This window comes from Oncorhynchus kisutch, linkage group LG20 (genome assembly GCF_002021735.2).
Source record: "Oncorhynchus kisutch isolate 150728-3 linkage group LG20, Okis_V2, whole genome shotgun sequence".
In the NCBI taxonomy this organism is placed as follows: Eukaryota; Metazoa; Chordata; class Actinopteri; order Salmoniformes; family Salmonidae; genus Oncorhynchus; species Oncorhynchus kisutch.
Window position 1 is genome coordinate 51,576,473 of NC_034193.2, and position 27,013 is coordinate 51,603,485.

General features: G+C 43.6%; 2 protein-coding genes across 2 annotated transcripts in view; one reads left to right on the plus strand and one right to left on the minus strand.

Annotated features, from left to right (window-relative positions):
* Window positions 1-27,013, plus strand: part of LOC109865841 (kelch-like ECH-associated protein 1B) — a 520,109-nt gene that overhangs the window by 441,928 nt on the left and 51,168 nt on the right. The window lies entirely within an intron of this gene.
* LOC116355431 (microtubule-associated serine/threonine-protein kinase 1) overlaps window positions 1-27,013 on the minus strand; it is a 36,647-nt gene that overhangs the window by 2,077 nt on the left and 7,557 nt on the right. Inside the window, exons 5-16 of the mRNA XM_031799134.1 lie at window positions 26,147-26,356; window positions 25,331-25,432; window positions 21,683-21,815; window positions 16,810-16,880; window positions 16,235-16,311; window positions 15,770-15,978; window positions 5,125-5,263; window positions 4,650-4,782; window positions 2,821-2,986; window positions 2,331-2,432; window positions 1,358-1,480; window positions 826-942 (exon numbers count right to left, since the gene is read on the minus strand). Coding sequence (XP_031654994.1) covers window positions 826-942; window positions 1,358-1,480; window positions 2,331-2,432; window positions 2,821-2,986; window positions 4,650-4,782; window positions 5,125-5,263; window positions 15,770-15,978; window positions 16,235-16,311; window positions 16,810-16,880; window positions 21,683-21,815; window positions 25,331-25,432; window positions 26,147-26,356 — 1,582 coding nt within the window. The remainder of the gene's footprint in view (window positions 1-825; window positions 943-1,357; window positions 1,481-2,330; window positions 2,433-2,820; window positions 2,987-4,649; window positions 4,783-5,124; window positions 5,264-15,769; window positions 15,979-16,234; window positions 16,312-16,809; window positions 16,881-21,682; window positions 21,816-25,330; window positions 25,433-26,146; window positions 26,357-27,013) is intronic.

The window sequence follows — 27,013 nt, forward strand, 5'->3', positions numbered from 1 at the left end:
CACACACACAAGCCCCTACTCATTCCCACAAGAGACCCTTCATTAGTCCCCACCCATACAGGAAACAGAGAGGAGGAGAAGGGGACAGTGAAGGACAAAAGGAGGGCAGCAGAGAGAGAGAGATAATATAGAAGGAAAGATGGTATAATAACAGAATGACAGGATAATAGGGATTCAAACTATGAGGTGGACAAAAAGAGGGGGATAAAGAGAGAGTGAGGAAGAGAGAGAGAGAGAGAGTGAGGATAAAGAAGAGAGTGAGGGATTAAAGAGAGAGTGAGGGGAGAGAGAGAGCCAGGATGAAAAATGAGATGGGATAGCTAGAAGACACCGTTAAGTAAGGGGAGAGGAAGAGAGAAAATGACCTTGCTGAAACGAGGGCAGCCAGAGGAGTGTGTGTGGCACATGTGTGTGTGCAGGGTTGGGTAGGTTCCTTTTTAAATGTAATCCGCTACAGTTACTAGTTACCTAGAGTGGGAGGTAGCCTAACGGTTAGAGTGTTTGGCCGGTAACTGAAAGATCACTGGTTCGAAGAGCCGACAAGGTGAGAAATCGGTTGCTGGCCCTTGAACTTAACTCTAATTTGCTCAAGGGAAGCCGTACTACTTTAAAAGTAATCCAAGAAGTAATAGTACTAGTTTGTCAAAAGTATCTTTAATCTGTTAGTGTTTAGTAATGTAATCAGTTACTCCCCAACCATAAGTGTGTGTGTGTGTGTGTGTGTGTGTGTGTGTGTGTGTGTGTGTGTGTGTGTGTGTGTGTGTGTGTGTGTGTGTGTGTGTGTGGTGTGTGTGTGTGTGTGTGTGTGTGTGTGTGTGTGTCTGTGTACCTTGCTGAAGCGAGGGGAGCAGGAGGAGAACTGTCTGATCTCAACAGGCTCATCATCATCGTTGGTGTCATCCTCATCGTACGCATTGATGTGGTGATAACGATCTGAACGGGCTGAGGGAGGACAGGAGAAGAGAGAGGGAAACAGAGAGAGAGACAGAGAGAGAGAGATGGCGAGAAAGAGCGAGAAAGAGAGAGCGCGAGAGAGAGTCTTAGTTTTCATAAATAATTTAACGTCCCTAGCCTTGGTGTTCTCTCTCCTCTGCTTATACTTTTCAAAGTCGCTGCAACGCTTTGGGAGAACCACTCTCTGGCTTGGCTGAGTTTTACCATGAGATAACCCTTATCAAAGATCAAAGACTCATTTGCTCTACACATGGAGCCCAATTCTGATCTTTTTCCAATTATATGTATTTTGATCAATCAGATAAGTTTTTGGCCAATTGGGCAAAGTATCAGAATTGGGCTGCCTGTGTAAATGCAGCCAGTGTGCTGTATTGGCATTAAATACACAGGTAACGGCACTCACTGTCGAAGTAGCTGGTGTCCTCTTCTGACTCCAGGTGAGGTATGAACTCTGCCTTCTGTCTCAGTAGACTGTTCCAGTCCAGGTCAGAGAAGAACGAGTGCTGCTTCACCTCAAATGCTCCCCCTGGGGTACGGAGGAATAATACCAACAACAAGATCAGCTCTAAGAATGTAGGCCTCGGAAGAGCATATGGCTCTGGGCCATGGTAGTTGGAGTAATACATAAACAAAGGTTAAAATGTCAATAATTATGGCATGATTCATTACACACAGTAAGCAGGAATATTTTCTGACTCATATCAGAGACCTAGGGAGAGTAGCCTGCTGTGTGCCAGACTGTTGTTATTATAATTTTCCCAAAAAATGTATCCCCCTTTTAGATCTTGTGTCATCGCTGCAAATCCTCAATGGACACGGAAGAGTTGAAGGTGGAATCATGTGTCCTCCGAAACATGACCTGCCTAACCGCGCTCCTTAACACCCGCCAGCTTAACCCGGAAGCCAGCTGCACCAATGTGTCGGAGGAAACACCGTTCAACGGGCGACCAGGGTCAGCCTGCAGGCATCCGGCCTGCCACAAGGAGGTGCTACAGCACGATGAGCCAAGTAAAGCACCCCTAGCCAAACCCTCCCCTAACCTGGACGACGCTGGGCCAATTGTGTGCAGTCCTATGGGACTCCCGGCTACGGCCAGCGGTGGCACATCCTAGTAAAATCTGTGTTCAAAAATGCATTGCCTTGACAAACAAGGTTGTGTTTGGTAAGATTATGACAGTAGACTACAGCAGAAACAGGAGGAACATTCTTAAATTCTAGCACATTGGTTCAGAAACTAGGTGTCGGGAGGGACCAAGTTGAAATTAGGTCCCCTGAGAAAATCTTTAAATGGGTATAGAATACAAGCTAAACTTTTAGTGTCAACTAAGGGCCTTTTGTCGTGTGCAGAACAAGTTTGAGAAGCCCTGTTGTAGTACCTGTACCCAGCCTCATCAGTGGATTGGTCTGTAGCAGGGTTGATATCAGTCCCTGGGCATCAGCAGGCAGGACCTCATCTCCATCAGGCCACACTATGTCATCTGAGAGAGACAACAGAGCCAGGTACAGAGAGAATGAACAGCAAGGATTTGGAACCGGACCAACATTGAGTCAGGTACAAGTTAGTACACAGACAGAGGCCTTGGAGTCAACAGTCACCTACAGCAGTGGTTTTTAAACCTCTCCTCGGGGACCCCCAGCCGTTCATTTGATCAATTCCAGAGCTAGCACACCTGATACAACTTGTGAATTGTCTGGGGGTCCCCGAGGAGAGCTTTGAAAACCCCTGACATACAGAACAAGAGGCATTGGGGGGGATTCAAAAAGACAACAGGTGCAAACACAGAGGAAAGGCCAGCCCTCATGTCTCAATCACCTGTAATGACCTGTCCAAAGAGCTTTTGACTGATTGATTGATGTCAGACTCACCTGTGATGACCTGTCCAAAGAGCTCCTCAGGCGTGTCTCCAAAGAAGGGCACACAGCCCACTAAGAACTCATAGAGGATGATGCCCATGGCCCACCAGTCCACCGGCTTCCCGTAGCCCTGTCTCAGGATCACCTCCGGGGCTATGTACTCTGGGGTGCCACACACCTGGGACAGAGAGAGATCCACCAATCAGAAGTCTCGATCACGCTCCTTGCCTCTATTTTCCTCTCAACTACATGTACCAGATGCAATGGAGTAGTCCCAAAAGTGCAACACCTGCCCATTTGGCACTCCAGACAGGCTCAATAAAAATGAAAGACAACAACAAATACTATTTGAACCCAGGTCTGGCCTGCTTAGCAAACTGCAAGCCCAAGAGCTTGAATATTCTTCCATCTGTCTCTGACAGAAGTACTGTACAGTAATCACTAATCAAGGACCCAGATTGTATAATTCTGATAATCAGAATTCTAATTCTAATTGGTACTGTTGCTGTACACTGTTGAGGCAGCAGGGGCCTAGTTCATTACAGCTGAGTGAATAACCCATGCCCTCTAATCAAGAGTCTGCACAGACCATAACGTGAAAGGATCTTCATCTATTTCATGTGCAGATGATGTGTCTTCATTAGAACCCATTAAAAAGCATGAGCTGGTGTACACCCCAAACAAGTTGGTAGAGCCACTGACTAACGGAGAGCAACTGTAGGCTGAAAAAATTTAATAAAGAGATTTGCACACTCTACACACAAGCTCCCAGTAATTTATTGGGTCAACCACCAACGTTTCAGCATCACTGTGCCTTCTTCATGGTCATGTCATGAATGCTTGAACCAGGTTATGTAGACAAACACTGCAATTAGTGCAACCAATGACAATAGTGAGGGGTGTGTCATAATTACTAGGGTGATAAGAATGAAAACATTTTTTACTGTTAAAAGACAATAGTTTACAGCATGTTGAATATATTAGGCTATTGTTATCATATTGCAACAGAATTAGATATTGTGCATAGTAATAGCATCAACATACATTATCATTTTATTTAATACACATATTTAATTGTTTCCATTTCATTTCATCTTTGTTACATGTCATCTTTTGGTTCAACAGTAATGCACAATAAGCATAATCAACAACGGCAACATCTTGGGTGCACGCTGATACGCTGTAGAGCACAGGAGGTTGGTGGCACCTTAATTGTGGAGGACAGGCTCATGGTAATGATTGGAACAGAATAGGTGGAATGGTATCAAATACGTCAAGTGTCCATGCAATGTCCATGCTAAAGCAGGTTATATCCATCTAGAGTCCTCTTTCTACCTCTATGTGAAACAACACAGTATTCAGTCTGGTTTAACCAGGCTAGATGCCCTACCGCTGGAGAAGACACTGTATTGCTGCTGGCCTAACAGCATAATTTATTCATATGGGGAGTTAAATTCCAAACCTGCGTAAACAATAAACTGTAATTGCAAAATAAAAAGGAACCAGAATTGTATTTATTTCGAGACATTATGATGATTCAGTCTGTATGGTAAACATTATTAGTGACTGTGTGTATTCCTCTTGCTTGGCAAGGTTATTTTGAGATTCTCAATCCGTTGACGCATGCTGAATTCAACTCACTCACGCAACTGTCATGACTGTAGGCTATCTACAGAGTTTCTAACATACTGTATGTGATTGGCTCTTCATTGAGAAGTTGGCTGTATACTACCTCTCACAATATGATTCATTGTTTGTTTGATTAGCTGAGTGACTGACTGATCATGACTGACCGACTGACTAACTGACTGATTGATTGACTGACCAATCAATCGATCTACCTGTTTGTCCAGGAACTCGCGTGCGTCCTTCTCGATGTGTCCCTCATACAGGTTGGTGGTGAGGCTCATCAGACCCATCTTAGACAGGCCAAAGTCGGTCAGCTTGATGTGGCCCATAGAGGTGATCAGAAGACTGGTGGAAACAGGAACAACACATGGGCTGTTAGATATCAACTGCAAAGCAAACACCAGGAACAGCCATTATTCCATTCCAGCCATTACAATGAGCCCGTCCTCCTATATCTCCTCCCACCAGCCTCCACTGGTATTAATGACCAATAGGAGCCTGTAGGAGTTATAGGAGCCTGTATTCCTAGAACCTTTCACAGAACACACATTTTGACTTAATATTGTTAGAGGATATCCCCAATGTTGCTAAGAAATTACATTTATGGTGAATATTGTATAGTGTGAAAGCAATTTAAAACCTCCAATCCACCAGGGGATTGTCAGGGTGGCAGTGCAGCCCACTCACTTGTCAGGCTTGAGGTCTCGGTGCACGATGCCATAGTTGTGTAGGTACTCCAGTGCCAGCACGGTCTCTGCAAAGTACATTTTGGTGAGTTCCACTGGCAGCGCCCCGATGTTCTTCAGCAGAGTGGCACAGTCTCCCCCTATAGGAACACAACATGGTTAGTTAGACACAGTCTCCCCCTATAGGAACACAACATGGTTGGTTAGACACAGTCTCCCCCTATAGGAACACAACATGGTTGGTTAGACACAGTCTCCCCTATAGGAACACAACATGGTTGGTTAGACACAGTCTCCCCCTATAGGAACACAACATGGTTGGTTAGACACAGTCTCCCCCTATAGGAACACAACATGGTTGGTTAGACACAGTCTCCCCCTATAGGAACACAACATGGTTGGTTAGACACAGTCTCCCCCTATAGGAACACAACATGGTTGGTTAGGCACGGTCTCCCCCTATAGGAACAACATGGTTGGTTAGACACAGTCTCCCCCTATAGGAACACAACATGGTTGGTTAGACACAGTCTCCCCCTATAGGAACACAACATGGTTGGTTAGACACAGTCTCCCCCTATAGGAACACAACATGGTTGGTTAGACACAGTCTCCCCCTATAGGAACACAACATGGTTGGTTAGACACAGTCTCCCCCTATAGGAACACAACATGGTTGGTTAGACACAGTCTCCCCCTATAGGAACACAACATGGTTGGTTAGGCACGGTCTCCCCCTATAGGAACAACATGGTTGGTTAGACACAGTCTCCCCCGATAGGAACACAACATGGTTGGTTAGACACAGTCTCCCCCTATAGGAACACAACATGGTTGGTTAGACACAGTCTCCCCCTATAGGAACACAACATGGTTGGTTAGACATGGATTATGCTTCGGTTCTCTACTCTGCTCCTAAAGAATGAACTTGTACACACTTTCTGTCATGGATTCAAACAATGGTGGGGACTTCATTGACCTACAGACAGAGCTTATACCACAACAACGCTGTTCAATTTACGACGGGCAATGTGCAAGTGTGCACTTCTATACCCTTTGGGAAGAGAATGGGGCACAGCCTGAGAGTCAGTCTGAAGGGGTTAAAGGATTTCACAGTGTCGGTCGGCACTATCTGTGGTCGTTTGTCTTAGGTTGTTTCTCCCCTTCTCCTTGGCCTGGTAAACCTATGTTTGGCAGAGTCCCATCTGACTCACACACTACTCTTCATGCCTGGCTGTGTCTGTAGGCTGACTCTGAACACTAACAATCAGGAGAAAAGCAATCTGCTTTCTGCTATATAGTTGGGTTGAGTATGTTGAGTTGCCCTCGAGCACCTAACATTAAGGAAGATGGTTTGGCTAGGGCTGCTGTGGGAAGTGACCCCGTTTTACTTTCTACAACTGATTTGACTATGGTAAAATAACAACTTGACAGTTATTTGAATCTCTGGCCCTCGGTCAATCCCCTATATAGATAGGATAGATGTTTTTAAGTTTCCAAAAGTGGTGTTCGTTAGACACAGTCCCAACCAGAAGCCATGGATTACAGGCAACATTCGAACTGAGCTAAAGGGTAGAGCTGCCGCATTCAAGGTGCTGGACTCTACCCCGGAAGCTTATAAGAAATCCTGCTATGCCCTCCACAATCCATCAAACAGGCAAAGTGCCAATATAGGGCTAAGATTGAATCGTACTTTACCGGCTCCGACGCTCGTCTTATGTGGCAGGGCTTGCAAACTATTACAGACTACAAAGGGAAGCACAGTCGAGAGCTGCCCAGTGACACAAGCCTACCGGACAAGCTAAACTACTTCTATGCTCGCTTTGAGGCAAGCAACACTGAGGCATGCATGAGAGCATCAGCTGTTCCAGACGACAGTGTGATCACGCTCTCCGTAGCCGACGTGAGTAAGACGTTTAAACAGGTCAACATTCAGAAGGTCGCGGGGCCAGATGGATTACCAGGACATGTTCTCCTGGCATGTGCTGACCAACTGGCAGGTGTCTTCACTGACATTTTCAGCATGTCCCTGATTGAGTCTGTAATACCAACATGTTTCAAGCAGACCACCATCGTCTCTGTGCCCAAGAACACTAAGGCAACCTGCCTAAATGACTACAGACCTGTAGCACTCACGTCTGTAACCATGAAGTGCTTTGAAAGGCTGGTAATGGCTCACATTAACACCATTATCCCAGAAACCCTAGACCCACTCCAATTTGCATACCGCCCAAACAGATCCACAGATGATGCAGTCTCTATTGCACTCCACACTGCCCTTTCTCACCTGGACAAAAGGAACACCTATGTGAGAATGCTATTCATTGACTACAGCTCAGCGTTCAACACCATAGTACCCTCAAAGCTCATAACTAAGCTAAGGATCCTGGAATTAAACACCTCCCTCTGCAACTGGATCTTGGAATTCCTGACGGGCCGCTCCCAGGTAGTGAGGGCAGGTAGCAACACATCCACCACGCTGATCCTCAACACTGGAGCCCCTCAGGGGTGTGTGCTCAGTCGCCTCCTGTGCTCCCTGTTCACCCACGACTGCGTGGCAAGGCACGACTCCAACACCATAATTAAGTTTGCAGACGACACAACAGTGCCTGATCACCGACAACAACTAGACATCCTATAAGGAGGAGGTCAGAGACCTGGCCGGATGGTGCCAGAAGAACAACCTCTCCCTCAACATAATCAAGACAAAGGAGATGATTGTGGACTACAGGAAAAGGAGGACCAAACATGCCCCTCATTCTCATCGACAGGGCTGCAGTGGAGCAGGTTGAGAGCTTCAAGTTCCTTGGTGTCCACATCACCAACAAACTAGAATTGTCCAAACACACCAATACAGTCGTGAAGAGGGCATGACAAAGCCTATTTCCCCTCAGGAAACAAAAAAGATTTGGCATGGGTCCTCAGATCCTCAAAAGGTTCTTCAGCTGCAACATCGAGAGCATGGTTGCATCACTGCCTGGTACGGCAACTACAGAGGGTAGTGCGTATGGCCCAGTACATCTCTGGGGCTAAGCTGCCTGCCATCCAGGACCTCTACACCAAGCGGTGTCATAGGAAGGCCCTAAAAATTGTCAAAGACCCCAGCCTCCCCAGTCATAGAATGTTCTCTCTACTACCGCACGGCAAGCGGTACCGGAGCGCCAAGTCCAGGACCAAAAGGCTCCTCAACAGCTTTTACCCCCAAGCCATACGACTCCTGGACAGGTAATCAAATGGCTACCCAGACTATTTGCATTGTCCCGCTCCCACCCCAACATCTCTTTTACGCTGCTGCTAGTCTCTGTTATTCATATATGTGTAGTCACTTTAACTATACATTCATGTACACACTACCTCAATTAGCCTGACTAACCGGTTCCTGCACATATTGGCTACCCGGACTATCTGCATTGTGTCCCGCCACCCACCACCCGCCCCCCCTTTTTATGCTACTGCTACTCTCTGTTTATCATATATTGATAGTCACTTTAACCATACCTACATGTACATACTACCTCAGTCAGCCCGACTAACCGGTGCCTGTATATAGCCTCGTTACTGTTATAGCCTGTATATAGCCTCACTACTGTTATAGCCTCGTTACTGTTATAGCCTCACTACTGTTATAGCCTCACTACTGTTATAGCCTGTATATAGCCTCACTACTGTTATAGCCTCACTACTGTTATAGCCTCGTTACTGTTATAGCCTCGTTACTGTTATAGCCTCACTACTGTTATAGCCTCGTTACTGTTATAGCCTCGTTACTGTTATAGCCTCGTTACTGTTATAGTCTCGCTACTGTTATAGCCTCGTTACTGTTATAGCCTCACTACTGTTATAGCCTCACTACTGTTATAGCCTCGCTACAGTTATAGACTCACTACAGTTATAGCCTCACTACTGTTATAGCCTCACTACTATATATAGCCTCACTACTGTTATAGCCTCGCTACTGTTATAGCCTGACTACTGTTATAGCCTCGTTACTGTTATAGCCTCACTACTGTTATAGCCTGACTACTGTTATAGCCTCGCTACTGTTATAGCCTCGTTACTGTTATAGCCTCGTTACTGTTATAGCCTCGTTACTGTTATAGCCTCGTTACTGTTATAGCCTCGTTACTGTTATAGTCTCGCTACTGTTATAGCCTTGTTACTGTTATAGCCTCACTACTGTTATAGCCTCACTACTGTTATAGCCTCGCTACAGTTATAGCCTCACTACAGTTATAGCCTCACTACTGTTATAGCCTCACTACTATATATAGCCTCGCTACAGTTATAGCCTCGTTACTGTTATAGCCTCGCTACTGTATATAGCCTCGCTACTGTTATAGCCTCACTACTGTTATAGCCCCACTACTATATATAGCCTCGCTACAGTTATAGCCTCGCTACTGTTATAGCCTCACTACTGTTATAGCCTCACTACTGTTATAGCCTCGTTACTGTTATAGCCTCACCACTGTTATAGCCTCACTACTGTTATAGCCTCGCTACTGTTATAGCCTCACTACTGTTATAGCCTCGCTACTGTTATAGCCTCGCTACTGTTATAGCCTCGTTACTGTTATAGCCTCACTACTGTATATAGCCTCGCTACTGTTATAGCCTCACTACTGTTATAGCCTCGCTACTGTTATAGCCTCGTTACTGTTATAGCCTCACTACTGTATATAGCCTCGCTACTGTTATAGTCTCACTACTGTTATAGCCTCGCTACTGTTATAGCCTTGTTACTGTTATAGCCTCACTACTGTATATAGCCTCGCTACTGTTATAGTCTCACTACTGTTATAGCCTCGCTACTGTTATAGCCTCGTTACTGTTATAGCCTCACTACTATATATAGCCTCGCTACTGTTATAGCCTCACTACTGTTATAGCCTCACTACTATATATAGCCTCGCTACTGTTATAGCCTCACTACTGTATATAGCCTCGCTACTGTTATAGCCTCACTACTGTATATAACCTCGCTACTGTTATAGCCTCGTTACTGTTATAGCCTTGTTACTGTTATAGCCTGACTACTGTATATAGCCTCACTACTGTTATAGCCTCGTTACTGTTATAGCCTCGTTACTGTTATAGCCTCACTACTGTTATAGCCTCACTACTGTTATAGCCTCGTTACTGTTATAGCCTCGTTACTGTTATAGCCTCACTACTGTTATAGCCTTGTTACTGTTATAGTCTCGTTACTGTTATAGCCTCACTACTGTTATAGCCTCGTTACTGTTATAGCCTCACTACTGTATGTAGCCTCGTTACTGTTATTGTGATAACATGTGTCTTGGTGAGAGGTGTAGGAGTCAGGCGCAGGAGAGCAGGGATGTCTGAGAAGCGTGTTTTAATAATATAGTCCACCAATACAAACGGCACAGAAAAAAATCCCAAAACTACGCTCTCGAATACTCGTGCAAACACACGGAGGAACAAACACAGTTCCGACACTTTACATACACGTGCGTAATAGCGAAAAAACAACAAACATCAAATACAATCGAGTGCAATACACACAAGTCTAATCCTGCACGAATTACGGCAGGTAACAGGTGCCCTATATACCAACAGAAATCAAAGCAATTGAAAACCAGGTGAGAAAAGGAACACAGACAAAACAACCAGAAAAAGAAAAAGGGATCGGTAGCGGCTAGTAGACCGGCGACGCCGAGCGCCGAGCGCCGCCCGAACAGGGAGAGGAGTTACCTTCGGTAGAAGTCGTGACAGTTATAGCCTCACTACTGTTATAGCCTCGTTACTGCTATAGCCTCGTTACTGTTATAGCCTCGTTACTGTTATAGCCTCGTTACTGTTATAGCCTTGTTACAGTTATAGCCTCACTACTGTTATAGCCTCGTTACTGCTATAGCCTCGTTACTGGTATAGCCTCGTTACTGTTATAGCCTCGTTACTGTTATAGCCTTGTTACTGCTATAGCCTCGTTACTGTTATAGCCTCGTTACTGCTATAGCCTCGTTACTGTTATAGCCTCGTTACTGTTATAGCCTCGTTACTGTTATAGCCTCGTTACTGTTATAGCCTCACTACTGTTATAGCCTCATTAATGTATATAGCCTTGTTACTGTTATAGCCTCGTTACTGTTATAGCCTCACTACTGTTATAGCCTGACTACTGTTATAGCCTCGTTACTGTTATAGCCTCGCTACTGTTATAGCCTCGCTACTGTTATAGCCTGACTACTGTTATAGCCTCGTTACTGTTATAGCCTCGCTACTGTTATAGCCTGACTACTGTTATAGCCTCGTTACTGTTATAGCCTCACTACTGTTATAGCCTGACTACTGTTATAGCCTCACTACTGTTATAGCCTCGTTACTGTTATAGCCTCACTACTGTTATAGCCTCATTAATGTATATAGCATCGCTACTGTTATAGCCTCGTTACTGTTATAGCCTCACTACTGTTATAGCCTCATTAATGTATATATCCTCGCTACTGTTATAGCCTCATTACTGTATATAGCCTTGTTACTGTTATAGCCTCGTTACTGTTATAGCCTCACTACTGTTATAGCCTGACTACTGTTATAGCCTCGTTACTGTTATAGCCTGACTACTGTATATAGCCTCGCTACTGTTATAGCCTCACTACTGTTATAGCCCCACTACTATATATAGCCTCGCTACAGTTATAGCCTCGCTACTGTTATAGCCTCACTACTGTTATAGCCTCACTACTGTTATAGCCTCACTACTGTTATAGCCTCGTTACTGTTATAGCCTCACCACTGTTATAGCCTCACTACTGTTATAGCCTCGCTACTGTTATAGCCTCACTACTGTTATAGCCTCACTACTGTTATAGCCTCGCTACTGTTATAGCCTCACTACTGTTATAGCCTCGCTACTGTTATAGCCTCGCTACTGTTATAGCCTCGTTACTGTTATAGCCTCACTACTGTATATAGCCTCGCTACTGTTATAGCCTCACTACTGTTATAGCCTCGCTACTGTTATAGCCTCGTTACTGTTATAGCCTCACTACTGTATATAGCCTTGCTACTGTTATAGTCTCACTACTGTTATAGCCTCGCTACTGTTATAGCCTTGTTACTGTTATAGCCTCACTACTGTATATAGCCTCGCTACTGTTATAGCCTCACTACTGTTATAGCCTCGCTACTGTTATAGCCTCGTTACTGTTATAGCCTCACTACTATATATAGCCTCGCTACTGTTATAGCCTCACTACTGTTATAGCCTCACTACTATATATAGCCTCGCTACTGTTATAGCCTCACTACTGTATATAACCTCGCTACTGTTATAGCCTCACTACTGTTATAGCCTCGTTACTGTTATAGCCTCGTTACTGTTATAGCCTCGTTACTGTTATAGCCTCACTACTGTTATAGCCTCACTACTATATATAGCCTCGCTACTGTTATAGCCTCGTTACTGTTATAGCCTTGTTACTGTTATAGCCTGACTACTGTATATAGCCTCACTACTGTTATAGCCTCGTTACTGTTATAGCCTCGTTACTGTTATAGCCTCACTACTGTTATAGCCTCGTTACTGTTATAGCCTCACTACTGTTATAGCCTCGCTACTGTTATAGCCTCACTACTGTTATAGCCTCACTACTGTATATAGCCTTGCTACTGTTATAGCCTCGTTACTGTTATAGCCTCACTACTGTTATAGCCTCGTTACTGTTATAGCCTCGTTACTGTTATAGCCTCACTACTGTTATAGCCTCGTTACTGTTATAGTCTCGTTACTGTTATAGCCTCACTACTGTATGTAGTCTCGTTACTGTTATAGCCTCACTACTGTATGTAGCCTCGTTACTGTTATTGTGATAACATGTGTCTTGGTGAGAGGTGTAGGAGTCAGGCGCAGGAGAGCAGGGATGTCTGAGAAGCGTGTTTTAATAATATAGTCCACCAATACAAACGGCACAGAAAAAAATCCCAAAACTACGCTCTCGAATACTCGTGCAAACACACGGAGGAACAAACACAGTTCCGACACTTTACATACACGTGCGTAATAGCGAAAAAACAACAAACATCAAATATAATCGAGTGCAATACACACAAGTCTAATCCTGCACGAATTACGGCAGGTAACAGGTGCCCTATATACCAACAGAAATCAAAGCAATTGAAAACCAGGTGAGAAAAGGAACACAGACAAAACAACCAGAAAAAGAAAAAGGGATCGGTAGCGGCTAGTAGACCGGCGACGCCGAGCGCCGAGCGCCGCCCGAACAGGGAGAGGAGTTACCTTCGGTAGAAGTCGTGACAGTTATAGCCTCACTACTGTTATAGCCTCGTTACTGCTATAGACTCGTTACTGTTATAGCCTCGTTACTGTTATAGCCTCGTTACTGTTATAGCCTTGTTACAGTTATAGCCTCACTACTGTTATAGCCTCGTTACTGCTATAGCCTCGTTACTGTTATAGCCTCGTTACTGTTATAGCCTCGTTACTGTTATAGCCTTGTTACTGCTATAGCCTCGTTACTGTTATAGCCTCGTTACTGCTATAGCCTCGTTACTGTTATAGCCTCGTTACTGTTATAGCCTGACTACTGTTATAGCCTCACTACTGTTATAGCCTCGTTACTGTTATAGCCTCACTACTGTTATAGCCTCGTTACTGTTATAGCCTCACTACTGTTATAGCCTCATTAATGTATATAGCCTTGTTACTGTTATAGCCTCGTTACTGTTATAGCCTCACTACTGTTATAGCCTGACGACTGTTATAGCCTCGTTACTGTTATAGCCTCGCTACTGTTATAGCCTCGCTACTGTTATAGCCTGACTACTGTTATAGCCTCGTTACTGTTATAGCCTCGCTACTGTTATAGCCTGACTACTGTTATAGCCTCGTTACTGTTATAGCCTCACTACTGTTATAGCCTGACTACTGTTATAGCTTCGCTACTGTTATAGCCTCGTTACTGTTATAGCCTCGTTACTGTTATAGCCTCACTACTGTTATAGCCTCGCTACTGTTATAGCCTCGTTACTGTTATAGCCTCACTACTGTTATAGCCTCATTAATGTATATAGCATCGCTACTGTTATAGCCTCGTTACTGTTATAGCCTCACTACTGTTATAGCCTCATTAATGTATATAGCCTCGCTACTGTTATAGCCTCATTACTGTATATAGCCTTGTTACTGTTATAGTCTCGTTACTGTTATAGCCTCACTACTGTTATAGCCTGACTACTGTTATAGCCTCGTTACTGTTATAGCCTGACTACTGTATATAGCCTCGATACGGTTATTAGCTGACTACTGTTATAGCCTCGTTACTGTTATAGCCTGACTACTGTATATAGCCTCGTTACTGTTATAGCCTCACTACTGTATATAGCCTCATTACTGTTATAGCCTCGTTACTGTTATAGCCTCATTACTGTTATAGTCTCGTTACTGTTATAGCCTCGTTACTGTTATGGTCTCGTTACTGTTATCGCCTTATTACTGGTATAGCCTGACTACTGTATATAGCCTCGTTACTGTTATAGCCTGACTACTGTATATAGCCTCGTTACTGTTATAGCCTGACTACTGTATATAGCCTCGTTACTGTTATAGCCTCGTTACTGTTATAGCCTGACTACTGTATATAGCCTCGTTACTGTTATAGCCTCACTACTGTATATAGCCTCATTACTGTTATAGCCTCGTTACTGTTATAGCCTCATTACTGTTATAGTCTCGTTACTGTTATAGCCTCGTTACTGTTATGGTCTCGTTACTGTTATCGCCTTATTACTGGTATAGCCTGACTACTGTATATAGCCTCGTTACTGTTATAGCCTGACTACTGTATATAGCCTCGTTACTGTTATAGCCTCGTTACTGTTATAGCCTCACTACTGTATATAGCCTCGCTACTGTATATAGCCTCGCTACTGTTATAGCCTCGTTACTGTTATAGCCTGACTACTGTTATAGCCTGACTACTGTATATAGCCTTGTTACTGTTATAGCCTGACTACTGTATAGAGCCTCGTTACTGTTATAGCCTGACTATTGTTATAGCCTCGTTACTGTTATTTTCAAATGTCTTTTTACTGTTGTTTTTATTTCTTTACTTTTCTATTGTTCACCTAATACACATTTTTTACTTACAAAATTGCACTGTTGGTTAGGGCCTGTAAGTAAGCATTTCACTGTAAGGTCTACACCTGTTGTATTAGACGCACGTGACAAATAAACGTTGATTTGATTTGTCTGGTGGAACTTTAAATGAGGACGACGGGCTCATAGTAATGTTTGGAATGGAATGATATCACACACATCAAACATGTGTTTGATACCATTCCATTTACATCACTCCATCCATTATTATGAGCCGCCCTCCCCGCTGGTTTCCACCATAGTGCTTTCACCTAGCCAGTCCTATCAGATACCACGAAGGGCAAATGAACCATGGCAGAATGGAGAGTACTACTTTCCAGAATGAGGATGAAATCCAACCGGGTTTCCTGAGAAACTCTCTCACCTCAAAGGAAGTGAACAAGATCAGAACGGAGAGAACTTTGAAAGAGCAAAGTGTAAGATATGTGAAGTTTCTTGGGACACCCTATGAAGCCTTTATTGTAATTCCATTAAAGTAGTACAGTTTCCTCAGAAACCCACTGACCTTCAACATACTCCATGACCATGCAGAGGTGCCTGCGAGTCTCGAAGGAGCAGAACATGGAGACCACGAAGGGGTTCTCAGCGAAGGTCAGGATGTCTCTCTCTACGAAGGCCTGCTGGATCTGGTTCCTCAGGATCAGGTTCTGCTTGTTGATCTTCTTCATGGCAAAACGCTGACGGGTCTCCCTGTGACGTACCAGGTACACCGCACTGACGGAGGAGGGAAGGAGGAGGGAAGAAGGAGGGAGGGGAGAGAGGGGAGTGGACAAGGAGGGAGGAGGGGAGAGAGGGGGAGGAGGGAGATGGGTAAAGGGTAGAGGTGCAAGAAGCCAAGGGTATGGTTGTGGTAAAATTAGATGGTCAGAGAAATCTACATGGAGCCTCATGTCTTTGAATGAATGTGAGGACTTTGTGATGTACATGAAATGCATAGTCATTCATATTGCTTTGACCAGACTCTACTCACCCATATGCTCCGTTGCTGATCAGCTTGATGGTTTGAAAGTCTTCTTCACTTGGCGGCTTCATGGCTTTCATCTTCCCCTACATAAACAAGCAGGCAAGCTCAGTCAAGTCCAACTTAAGCTAGATACTACTTGAAGAGAGATCTGGTGTGTCTGTGAGTGTATTTCTCATTAGAAATGGAGGGTCCTCACCTCTGATCTGTTGTGTCTGTGAGTGTATTTCTCATTAGAGATGGAGGGTCCTCACCTCTGATCTGTTGTGTCTGTGAGTGTATTTCTCATTAGAAATGGAGGGTCCTCACCTCTGATCTGTTGTGTCTGTGAGTGTATTTCTCATTAGAGATGGAGGGTCCTCACCTCTGATCTGGTGTGTCTGTGAGTGTATTTCTCATTAGAGATGGAGGGTCCTCAGCTCTGATCTGGTGTGTCTGTGAGTGTATTTCTCATTAGAGATGGAGGGTCCTCACCTCTGATCTGGTGTGTCTGTGAGTGTATTTCTCATTAGAGATGGAGGGTCCTCACCTCTGATCTGGTGTGTCTGTGAGTGTATTTATCATTAGATATGGAGGGTCCTCACCTCTGCAGAATCGTCTGGCTCTGGGGTGTGGAGACCTTCACTGTCATAGTAGTTGTCCATGCTCACAATGTCTGGACAAAAACACATGATTTAACACTCAATACAGTATCTGGTGTGTATTGTTGCAGATCAATAGCATTGTGTATACATACAGTGCCTTCAGAAAGTGACTTATTCCACATTTCGTTGTGTTACAGCCTGAGCAATGCAATGGCAATTCCCTTTAAAGAGGGTTGTTTAGGTTTTTCTCTACAATAACACAATCACTTTGACATGTGAGTCACTCTGGATAAGGGGGAGAGTGCTGAACAAATAAATGCAAATATGTTAAAGGCCCAGTGCAGTCAAATACGGGATTTCCATGTTTTATATATACATTGCCTTTGGAAAGTATTCAGACCCTTTGACTTTTTCCACATTTTGTAACGTTACAGCCTTATTCTAAAATGGATTAAATAAATGTTTTCCCTCATCAATATACACACAATACCCCACAATGGCAAAGCGAAAACAGGTTTTTAGACATTTTTGCAAATGTAATAAAAACAAAAAACAGAAATACCTTATTTACATCAGTAATCAGACCCTTTGCTATGAGACTCTACATTTACATCAGTATTCAGACCCTTTGCTATGAGACTCTACATTTACATCAGTATTCAGACCCTTTGCTATGAGACTCTACATTTACATCAGTATTCAGACCCTTTGCTATGAGACTCTACATTTACATCAGTATTCAGACCCTTTGCTATGAGACTCTACATTTACATCAGTATTCAGACCCTTTGCTATGAGACTCTACATTTACATCAGTATTCAGACCCTTTGCTATGAGACTCTACATTTACATCAGTATTCAGACCCTTTGCTATGAGACTCTACATTTACATCAGTATTCAGACCCTTTGCTATGAGACTCAAAATTGAGCTCAGGTGCATTCTGTTTTCATTCATCATCCTTGAGATATTTTTACAACTTGATTGGAGTCCACCTGTGGTAAATTCAATTGATTGGACATGATTTGGAAAAGCACACACCTGTCTATATAAGATCTCACAGCATGTCAGAGCAAAAAACAAGCCATGAGGTCAAAGGAATTGTTCATAGAGCTCCGAGAAGGATTGTGTTAAGGCACAGATCTGGGAAAGGGTACCAAAAAATGTCTACAGCATTGAGTGTCCCCAAAAACCCAGTGGCCTCCATCATTCTTAAATGGAAAAAGTTTGGAACCACCAAGACTCTTCCTGAAACTGTCCCCCTGACAAAACTGAGCAATCAGGGGAGAAGGGCCTTGGTCAGAGAGGTGACTAAGAACCCAATGGTCACTCTGAAAGAGCTCCAGAATTCCTCTGTGGAGATGAGAGAACCTTCCAGAAGGACAACCATCTCTGCAGCACTCTACCAATCAGGCCTTTATTGTAGAGTGGCCAGATGGAAGCCACTAATCAGTAAATGGCACATAACAGCCCGCTTGGAATTTGCCAAAAGGCACCTAAAGGACTCAAACCATGAGAAACAAGATTCTCTGGTGTGATGAAACCAAGATTGAACTGTAGGGAAACCTGGCAGGGAAACCTGGCACCATCCCTACAGTGAAGCATGGTGGTGGCAGCATCATGCTGTGGGGATGTTTTTTAGCGGCAGGGACTGAGAGACTAGTCAGGATCGAGGCAAAGATGAACAGAGCAAAGTACAGAGAGATCCTTGATGAAAACCTGCTCCAGAGTGCTCAGGACCTCAGACTGGGGCGAAGGTCTCTGAATGTCCTTGATGAGTGGCCCAGACAGAAAATCTCTGGAGAGACCTGAAAATAGCTGTGCAGCAATGCTCCCCATCCAACCTGACAGAGCTTGAGAGTATCTGCAGAGAAGAATGGGATAAGCTCCCCAAATAGAGGTTTGGCAAGCTTGTAGCGTTATACCTAAGAAGACTCGAGGCTGTAATCACTGCCAAAGGTGCTTCAACAAAGCACTGAGTAAAGGGTCTGAATACTTACAGTATGTACCCTACCGTTCAAAAGTTTGGGGTCACTTAGATATGTCCTTGTTTTTGAAAGAAAATGATTTTTTTTGTCCATTAAAATAACATCAAATTGATCAGAAATACAGTGTAGACATTTTTAATTATGTAATTGACTGTTGTAGCTGGAAATTGCAGATTTCTTTAATGGAATATCTACATAGATCTTCAGTTTCTTGGCAATTTCTCGCATGGAATAGCCTTCATTTCTCAGAACAAGAATAGACTGACGAGTTTCAGAAGATAGACTTTGTTTCTGGTCATTTTGAGCAAATGCGGATGCTCCAGATACTCAACTAGTCTAAAGAAGGCCAGTTTTATTGCTTCCTTAATCAGAACAACAGTTTTCAGCTGTGCTAACATAACTGCAAAAGGGTTTTCTAATGATCAATTAGCCTTTTAAAATGATAAACTTGGATTAACTAACACAACGTGCCATTGAACACAGTTGCTGATAATGAGTCTCTGTACGCATATGTAGATATTCCATAAAAAAATCTGCCGTTTCCAGCTACAACAGTCAATTTCATCATTAAAAATGTCTACACGTATTTCTGATAAATTTTATATTATTTTAATGGGCAAAAATGTGATTTTCTTTCAAAAACAAGGACATTTCTATGATTTCATTTCTAAGATTTAATTTCAAACTTTTGAACAGTAATGTACATGTGATATTTCAGTTTTTATTGTTAAATACATTTGCAAAAAAAATCTAAAAAAGCTGTTTTTGCTTTTCCATTATGGGCTACTGTGTGTAGAATGATAAGGGGAAAAACTATTTAATACATTTTAGAATAAGACTGGAACATAACAAAATGTGGAAAAAGTCAAGGGGTCTGAATACTTTCCAAAGCAATATATATATTTCCACACTATGAAGTTGGAGAAAAAGTTAGTGTTAGAGCTGTTTGAAACGACCGGCTGACTGTTTTGGTAGGATGGAGCCGGTAAATGAGTTAATAGACCAATAACAGCTCATTTTCAGTTTTCCCCTCCCCACTCACACCACTTCCAGACGGTGCTCTTTGCGAAGAATAATTATTTTTGTAACTATTTTAATTAAAAACAATCACAGTAAGGTACTTCACTGTTACCAGAAATGATTTGATATTGAGATAAAAACGGCTGCATTGCACCTTTAAGTAAGCATCTCGTTAATTTGAATTAGATGTCACATAAAGTGATGTGAAAATAATATATCTTCTTGTCACCTTGGTAACAACATTTCTAAAAACGAAATGGTTGTGTTTGGGGAACTGAGAGAGGGAGGGAAGACGAGAGAGTGTGTGAGAGAGAAAGAGAGATAAAGCTGTGAATATTTGTGTGGGTGAAAAACAGAAAGGTGCTAAACCAAGAGGTGGTTTGTAAAAAGTGTCACATTGTGACAACCCACTAAAACCCAAACTCATATTTCTTCAACCAGACTGAAGGTAGCTGACAAAGAGGAGCCAGTCGGATTCTGAATAGTCTTTCTAACCCATTTACATTGAGTAGTTCAATGAACAGCTTGTGATGGATTTGCCACTGTGAGAAGTGGAGCTGGAATGAATTGAAGGAGTCAGAGAAGGAGTTTGGGGGCTGGTGTAGATTAATGACAGTGAGTGCAGTGCTGCGACCGGCTTCATAATCAGTAAAGGGAGTTCTCTCTGCATCTCAATAATGTCTACATGTAGCCTGGTCCCAGGTCTGTTTGTGCTGTCTTGCCAAGGTTCAGTGTGACAATGACAAGAGCTGGGACCAGGCTAGCTGACAGATGGATCCCTGCCCACATGCTACAATGCCAAGATGCTGTTGTTTTTCTCATGCCAAAATGTATTGTTTTCTCTAAGGTTATTTCTGCTAGCTTTATAGTTAATTACCTATAATAAACACCCGAGGGGAGTGTGGCTGTCAAAATGTGGGTAGAGAAATCTCAACCATCAATCTTTCATTTTCTCTTGTTTGGCTTCTACAGGTACATGATGCCCTAAATCTGTCTCTTTCTGTTTCCGTCTACTGTATCTCACCCCCCATCCCAACCTCCACACGGTCGCAGGTCAGTCCCAGCTGTCTGCATGTCTCTTTTTATTCCTCTCATCCCTCTCTTCCTTACTCTCTTCTTCATTAAACCTCCCCTCTACTCCTCTCTCCTACATCTCTCTCACCCTCCAGAGGGTGCTTGGTCTGTCCCAGCCATCTGAATCTGTCTATTTCTGTTCCTCTCTTCTCTCTCCTCCTCCCTCTCATCCTTCTCTCTCACCCTCCAGAGGGTGCTTGGTCTGTCCCAGCCATCTGAATCTGTCTATTTCTGTTCCTCTCTTCTCTCTCCTCCTCCCTCTCATCCTTCTCTCTCACCCTCCAGAGGGTGCTTGGTCTGTCCCAGCCATCTGAATCTGTCTATTTCTGTTCCTCTCTTCTCTCTCCTCCTCCCTCTCATCCTTCTCTCTCACCCTCCAGAGGGTCCCTGGTCTGTCCCAGCCTTCAATCTGTCTCTTTCCATTCATCTCTTCCCTCTCTTCCTCTCTCTCTCCTCCTCCCTCTCATCCTTCTCTCTCACCCTCCAGAGGGTCCCTGGTCTGTCCCAACCCTCAATTTCTCTTTCCGTTCCTCTCTTCCCTCTCATCCTCCCCCACCCTTACTCACCCTCTAGTCTAGGGGTATTACACTCTTACCCAACGAGGTCCGGAGCCTACTGGTTTTCCATTCTCCCTGATAATTAATTCCACCCACCTGGTGTCCCAGGTCTAAATCAGTCCCTGATTGGAGGAGAAGAAAGGAATAAAACCAAGCGGTTCCAGAGTTGAGGGCTCTAGAGTGTCCTGACGTAACAAGGAGTATCCATCTTCATTAAATGTGTGTGTGTCTCACCCTCCAGAGGGTCCCGGGTCAGACCCAGCTGGCTGATGATGTAGCGAGGGATGTCCGTCTTCATCAGGTGTCCCTCCTTGGCGTGGTCCTCCGCTGCCTCCAGCAGGTGATAGAACTCCTCTGGGTTGAACTCCTACAGAGAGGGGGGGAAGACAAGGAACCATATACACAGTTACACAAAAGCTGCCAGTCTGCCACATAAACTTGATGTAGTATTGACTTTTCTGGATTGAACTCCTGTACATGAAGGGGAGGGGGGACAATGTGTCAGTTAAGAACAAATTCTTATTTTCAATGATGGCCTAGGAACAGTGGGTTAACTGCCTTGTTCAGGGGCAGAATGACAGATTTTTACGTTGTCAGCTCAGGGATTCGATCCAGCAACCTTTCGGTTACTTGTCCAACGCTCGAACCACTAGGCTACCCTGCCGCCGGTATTGAGAGGAGGGGGGACAATTTTGACAGTACTGTCTGTGGTATTGAGAGGAGGGGGGACAATATTGACAGTACTGTCTGTGGTATTGAGAGAGGGGACAATATTGACAGTACTGGCTGTGGTATTGAGAGGAGGGGGGACAGTATTGACAGTACTGTCTGTGATCTTGAGAAGAGGGGGGACAATATTGACAGTACTGTCTGTGGTATTGAGCAGAGGGGGGACAATATAGAGTGTAACAGACTAAATCTGCCACATCGACTGCCATTGTGTATGGTATTGTAAGTGTGCTGTTTTGAGTTTAACTGGGGAATCCTACAGGCTGAAATAATGAGCTAATAAACTGCTGGCTACTAACATGGTCATAACTTTGAATTGCTGCTCCAATAAGCCCTACAGCTGATTAACATAGCCTTTTAGTCTGTCCTCTGGGCATCTCTTTCATTCACCCTTTGTGGAGGGATATAACACTGTTATTAGAAACCAGATCACCTGGGGCTGGGAGGGGAAGGTCATTTCCTGGTTTCAGTGTTCCGATGATCAACTGTTCCCTGGCCTTGCCAACTAAGATACAGATCAGAGGAGTGAACCCATAGAAATAGAAGGAATATAATAGATTATATTTCTTTGAGTAAATTTACAAAGTTCCCTGGATTGCCAACTATGATGAGTGGAGTGATCATAGATTAGAGACACAATATAAGACTAATATAAGTCTTGTACTGGATTCTGTGGGAGTGAAGCTCTCTGCACAGAGTTCTGCTCTGCTCTATGTACCTCTATGTGAGATAATGTTCTTCCACCATGGCTCTGACATTTCACCAAATCAGAGGAGACTGTGACTAGAATGCCAAATGAACTGAACCCCCCTCTCTCTCTCCTCCAATTCACGTTCTCTCTCCCTCCACCTTTCCCTACCTCTTTCATTCTCCTCTCTCTCTCCATCTCTCCTCTGCATTTTCCTTTGTCTCTCCCTCCATCCTTCCCTACATCTTTCCTTCTATCGCTTTCTCTCTCCCCCCTCCATTTCACTTTCTTTCTCCCTCCATCCTTGTCTACCTCTTCCCTCTCACTCTCTCTCTCATATAACTGACACAAGCAGAAGCATCCAGCCTGACCCTATCGACCTCTTCCGCTGGTCGCCCTGGCAACGGGAAGATGAGACGCAACAGCAGAAGGAGGTGGGACCAAGCGTTTGACAGGCAGGGGAAGCCATCAATCAGAGTGTGTAAATCCAGGGACACTCCAGTGACTTATGTACATATAGCTTTGAATGTCAACTGGACAGTTGGAGGAGTTCATTTCAACTGTCATTGAATGAGGTGTTGGCCCATGGCAGCACTGTATGTGGGTGGACGTTTTACAGTTAGGAAAATATCCTTAGGCATTTAACTTAATGCTGTGTATGTAATGACTCATATAAAGACATCTTTGACCTATATCTATGAAAACAAGGGATGTGTTTTGGTTAAATACACCGCACAATCTGTCATAAAGTTAGCTTCTAGTATCGTTGATTTAGCTACAGGGAAAAATGAGAGAGGGAGACAGATTAAAGGGGATGAACAGTATGGAATGTTTGTGTGTCCCAAATGGCATCCTATTCCCTACATGGTGCACTACCTTTGATCAGAGCCCTATGGGGGCCTGGTCCAAAAGCAGTGCACTATATAGGGAATAGGGTGCCATTTGGGACCATATAGTTCTGGTCTAAAGTAGTACACTATATAGGGAATAGGGTGCCATTTGGGACCAGAGTTCTGTTCTAAAGTAGTGCACTATATAGGGAATAGGGTGCCATTTGGGACCATATAGTTCTGTTCTAAAGTAGTGCACTATATAGGGAATAGGGTGCCATTTGGGACCACATAGTTCTGTTCTAAAGTAGTGCACTATATAGGGAATAGGGTGCCATTTGGGACCACAGGGTTCTGTTATAAAGTGGTGCACTATATAGGGAATAGGGTGCCATTTGGGACCAGAGTATGGTCTAAAGCAGTGCACTATATAGGGAATAGGGCGCCATTTGGGACCAGAGTTCTGGTCTAAAGTAGTGCACTATATTGGGAATAGGGTGCCATTTGGAATAGTAGGCAAAACAAACATATTTTTCACGATTATAGCTATATTATCAAAATCAATAAACCAAAGCACGATTTGGGGTTCATTCATTAGTTTTTAGGTGATTAAGTAGAATCCTGTTGAAAAATGATGCGGAAAGTATCATTTACATTCCTAAAACATAAGTTGAAAATGTTACTGTTCCTGCTACCTGTTGTTGATTATGAATTTGTTTTTAAATGTCCAAATTCATAATCAATATGCTGAAATAAGTTGTGATATTTTGAAGGCCAAAAAAAAACATTACTCCCTACACATACATATGTCACACTTGTGTTCAGATTAGTTCTATTTAGCTAAATAAGTTGCTTATAAACTGCACACACACCAACATTTACCAAGCAGCCACTCTACACTTTGATTGGCTTGTTCTACTGTATTCAAAAGCTAGCGCAAATGAATCACATCACTATTGTCTATAAAGATCAATGGAACTGGGACAATAACCGGGGTGACGCGTACCGTTTGCGCTCTACTAAAAGATAAAACCACAGTTAACTTGGGTAAACTACCTGTCGATAGATGAGACCCTGTAGTAGCCATTCCTCAACTCATCTCGTTGTGTCACGTTTACAGTAGATGGCCAATACGAAAAGGAAACAACACTGTTTTGACTGGAACATTTCAACGAATCATCATCTCACAGGTAGACCTACAAAGTGACAGGGGTTTCATTTCAGTGCGTGGATCAAATACGTGGATTTGTTTGTGGCCAGCAACTTTTTTTAAAAGCAAAATGAATTTAGTATAATCTTGATATTAACATCACCAATCTGAGGTAAAAAGATGTTCATGTGTTGAAAATTCAAGCTTGTACAAGGTAGTTAACACACTTTCCAAATTAGGGGAATTAGCGCAATATGACATAATTTTATATGAAAAAATTATTCAACATGTCAATTAAGGGATGATAGTACAGCATATATTGCCCACTCACAAGCTATTGCAACAATTCCACATATTTCTAACTCAATGATCTATTTAGAGAGTGAACTGCTCTGAAACCCATTTGAACCAGGTGCTCTAGAATAGAGTCTCCAGAGTGTCTGAGCTGCAGCCTGAACATTCATCGTCCCTGTAATAGAGCTCACCAGACATTCCAGAAGCCGGGCGGGACGAGATATGATGATGAAGAGCTTTTTGACCAGCTCAGTGACGAAGGTCAACTCAGAGCTCTCAGAACGCTCATAGGCCTGAGAGGGGGAGAGAGAGAGAGAGAGAGAGAGAGAGAGGGCTTCAGCACCAGGGACAGCGATAAACAAATTCTTAGCAATTAATAGGTTCTGCACCAATAAAATTGAATGACAGTTACTTTGGAAGACCAGAAGAGGACTAGGGGTGCGTGAGCATGTATATGTGTTGTGTATGTGAGCATGTATATGTGTTGTGTATGTGAGCATGTATATGTGTTGTGTATGTGAGCATGTATATGTGTTGTGTATGTGATCATGTATATGTGTTGTGTATGTGATCATGTATATGTGTTGTGTATGTGAGCATATATATGTGTTGTGTATGTGAGCATGTACATGTGTTGTGTATGTGAGCATATATATGTGTTGTGTATGTGAGCATGTATATGTGTTGTGTATGTGAGCATGTACATGTGTTGTGTATGTGAGCATATATATGTGTTGTGTATGTGAGCATGTATATGTGTTGTGTATGTGAGCATGTACATGTGTTGTGTATGTGAGCATATATATGTGTTGTGTATGTGAGCATATATATGTGTTGTGTATGTGAGCATGTACATGTGTTGTGTATGTGAGCATATATATGTGTTGTGTATGTGAGCATGTATATGTGTTGTGTATGTGAGCATGTATATGTGTTGTGTATGTGAGCATGTATATGTGTTGTGTATGTGCGTCCTCATGTGTTTGCAACTCTGCATGATGACTCACGTCGTTGAGCATCTTCTCCAGATTCTCCTGCAGCTCAAAGAAATACACCGTTGTGATGAGTCCATCCTGTGATTTGGTCAGGCAGTCTCTGGACAGCTCTGCTATCTGGTGGTGGATGAAGCTGAGGACCCCGTCAGCCAGCGGCAGCACGCTCTCCGGGGAGAAGTTCTGGATGAACTCTGACAGACGCTCCTCCATCTGGGCTGTAGCCTGGGAGGAGAGGACAACATGGTAAAATACACTACAGGTGAGTGACTGGGGTCCAAACCCAGGCCACAAGACAGTGTTAACCAACTGAGATAAAGCCTTTCGGGGGAGAAGCTATCAATGTTCCTTCATCTGGGCAGTTGACAGATATACAGCATAGACTACATATTATCAATACAGGACCGATGGGGTTCGAACCCAGGCCTTTTACCAGCCTCAGGATTGTGTTGGTGTGTTCAGCTAAAGCCTAGGAGCCAACACAAGTCTTCAGGACTCAGGTAAGGATACTTAACGCGCGAGCGTGGTTCACCCACCCATTGAGCTCCATGTGAAGTCCATCTGATCAGTATTCTAGTGGGAGACTAGCAATATAGTCAAACAAACAGACACCATCAGCAAACTGCAGAATCCAAATAAATCTCTCCGTACCTTAGTGTTTGAACTACTATAGTATGTGATGTGAGTAATGCCTTTTCTCTGTTTGTCTGCTTCTGTTTGGTTTGCAGCTTTACCACAGCGGCTGCCTGCCTGTCATACAGCCTGTAAGTCATTGATATCGGTCAACACAAAGCCAGAAGTGGTTGCAACAGTGGACGGGGAGATAAGCTGTATTAGAGAGAGAAACTGCACTGCGCTGGGCTCTGTCTAAATGGCTCTCTG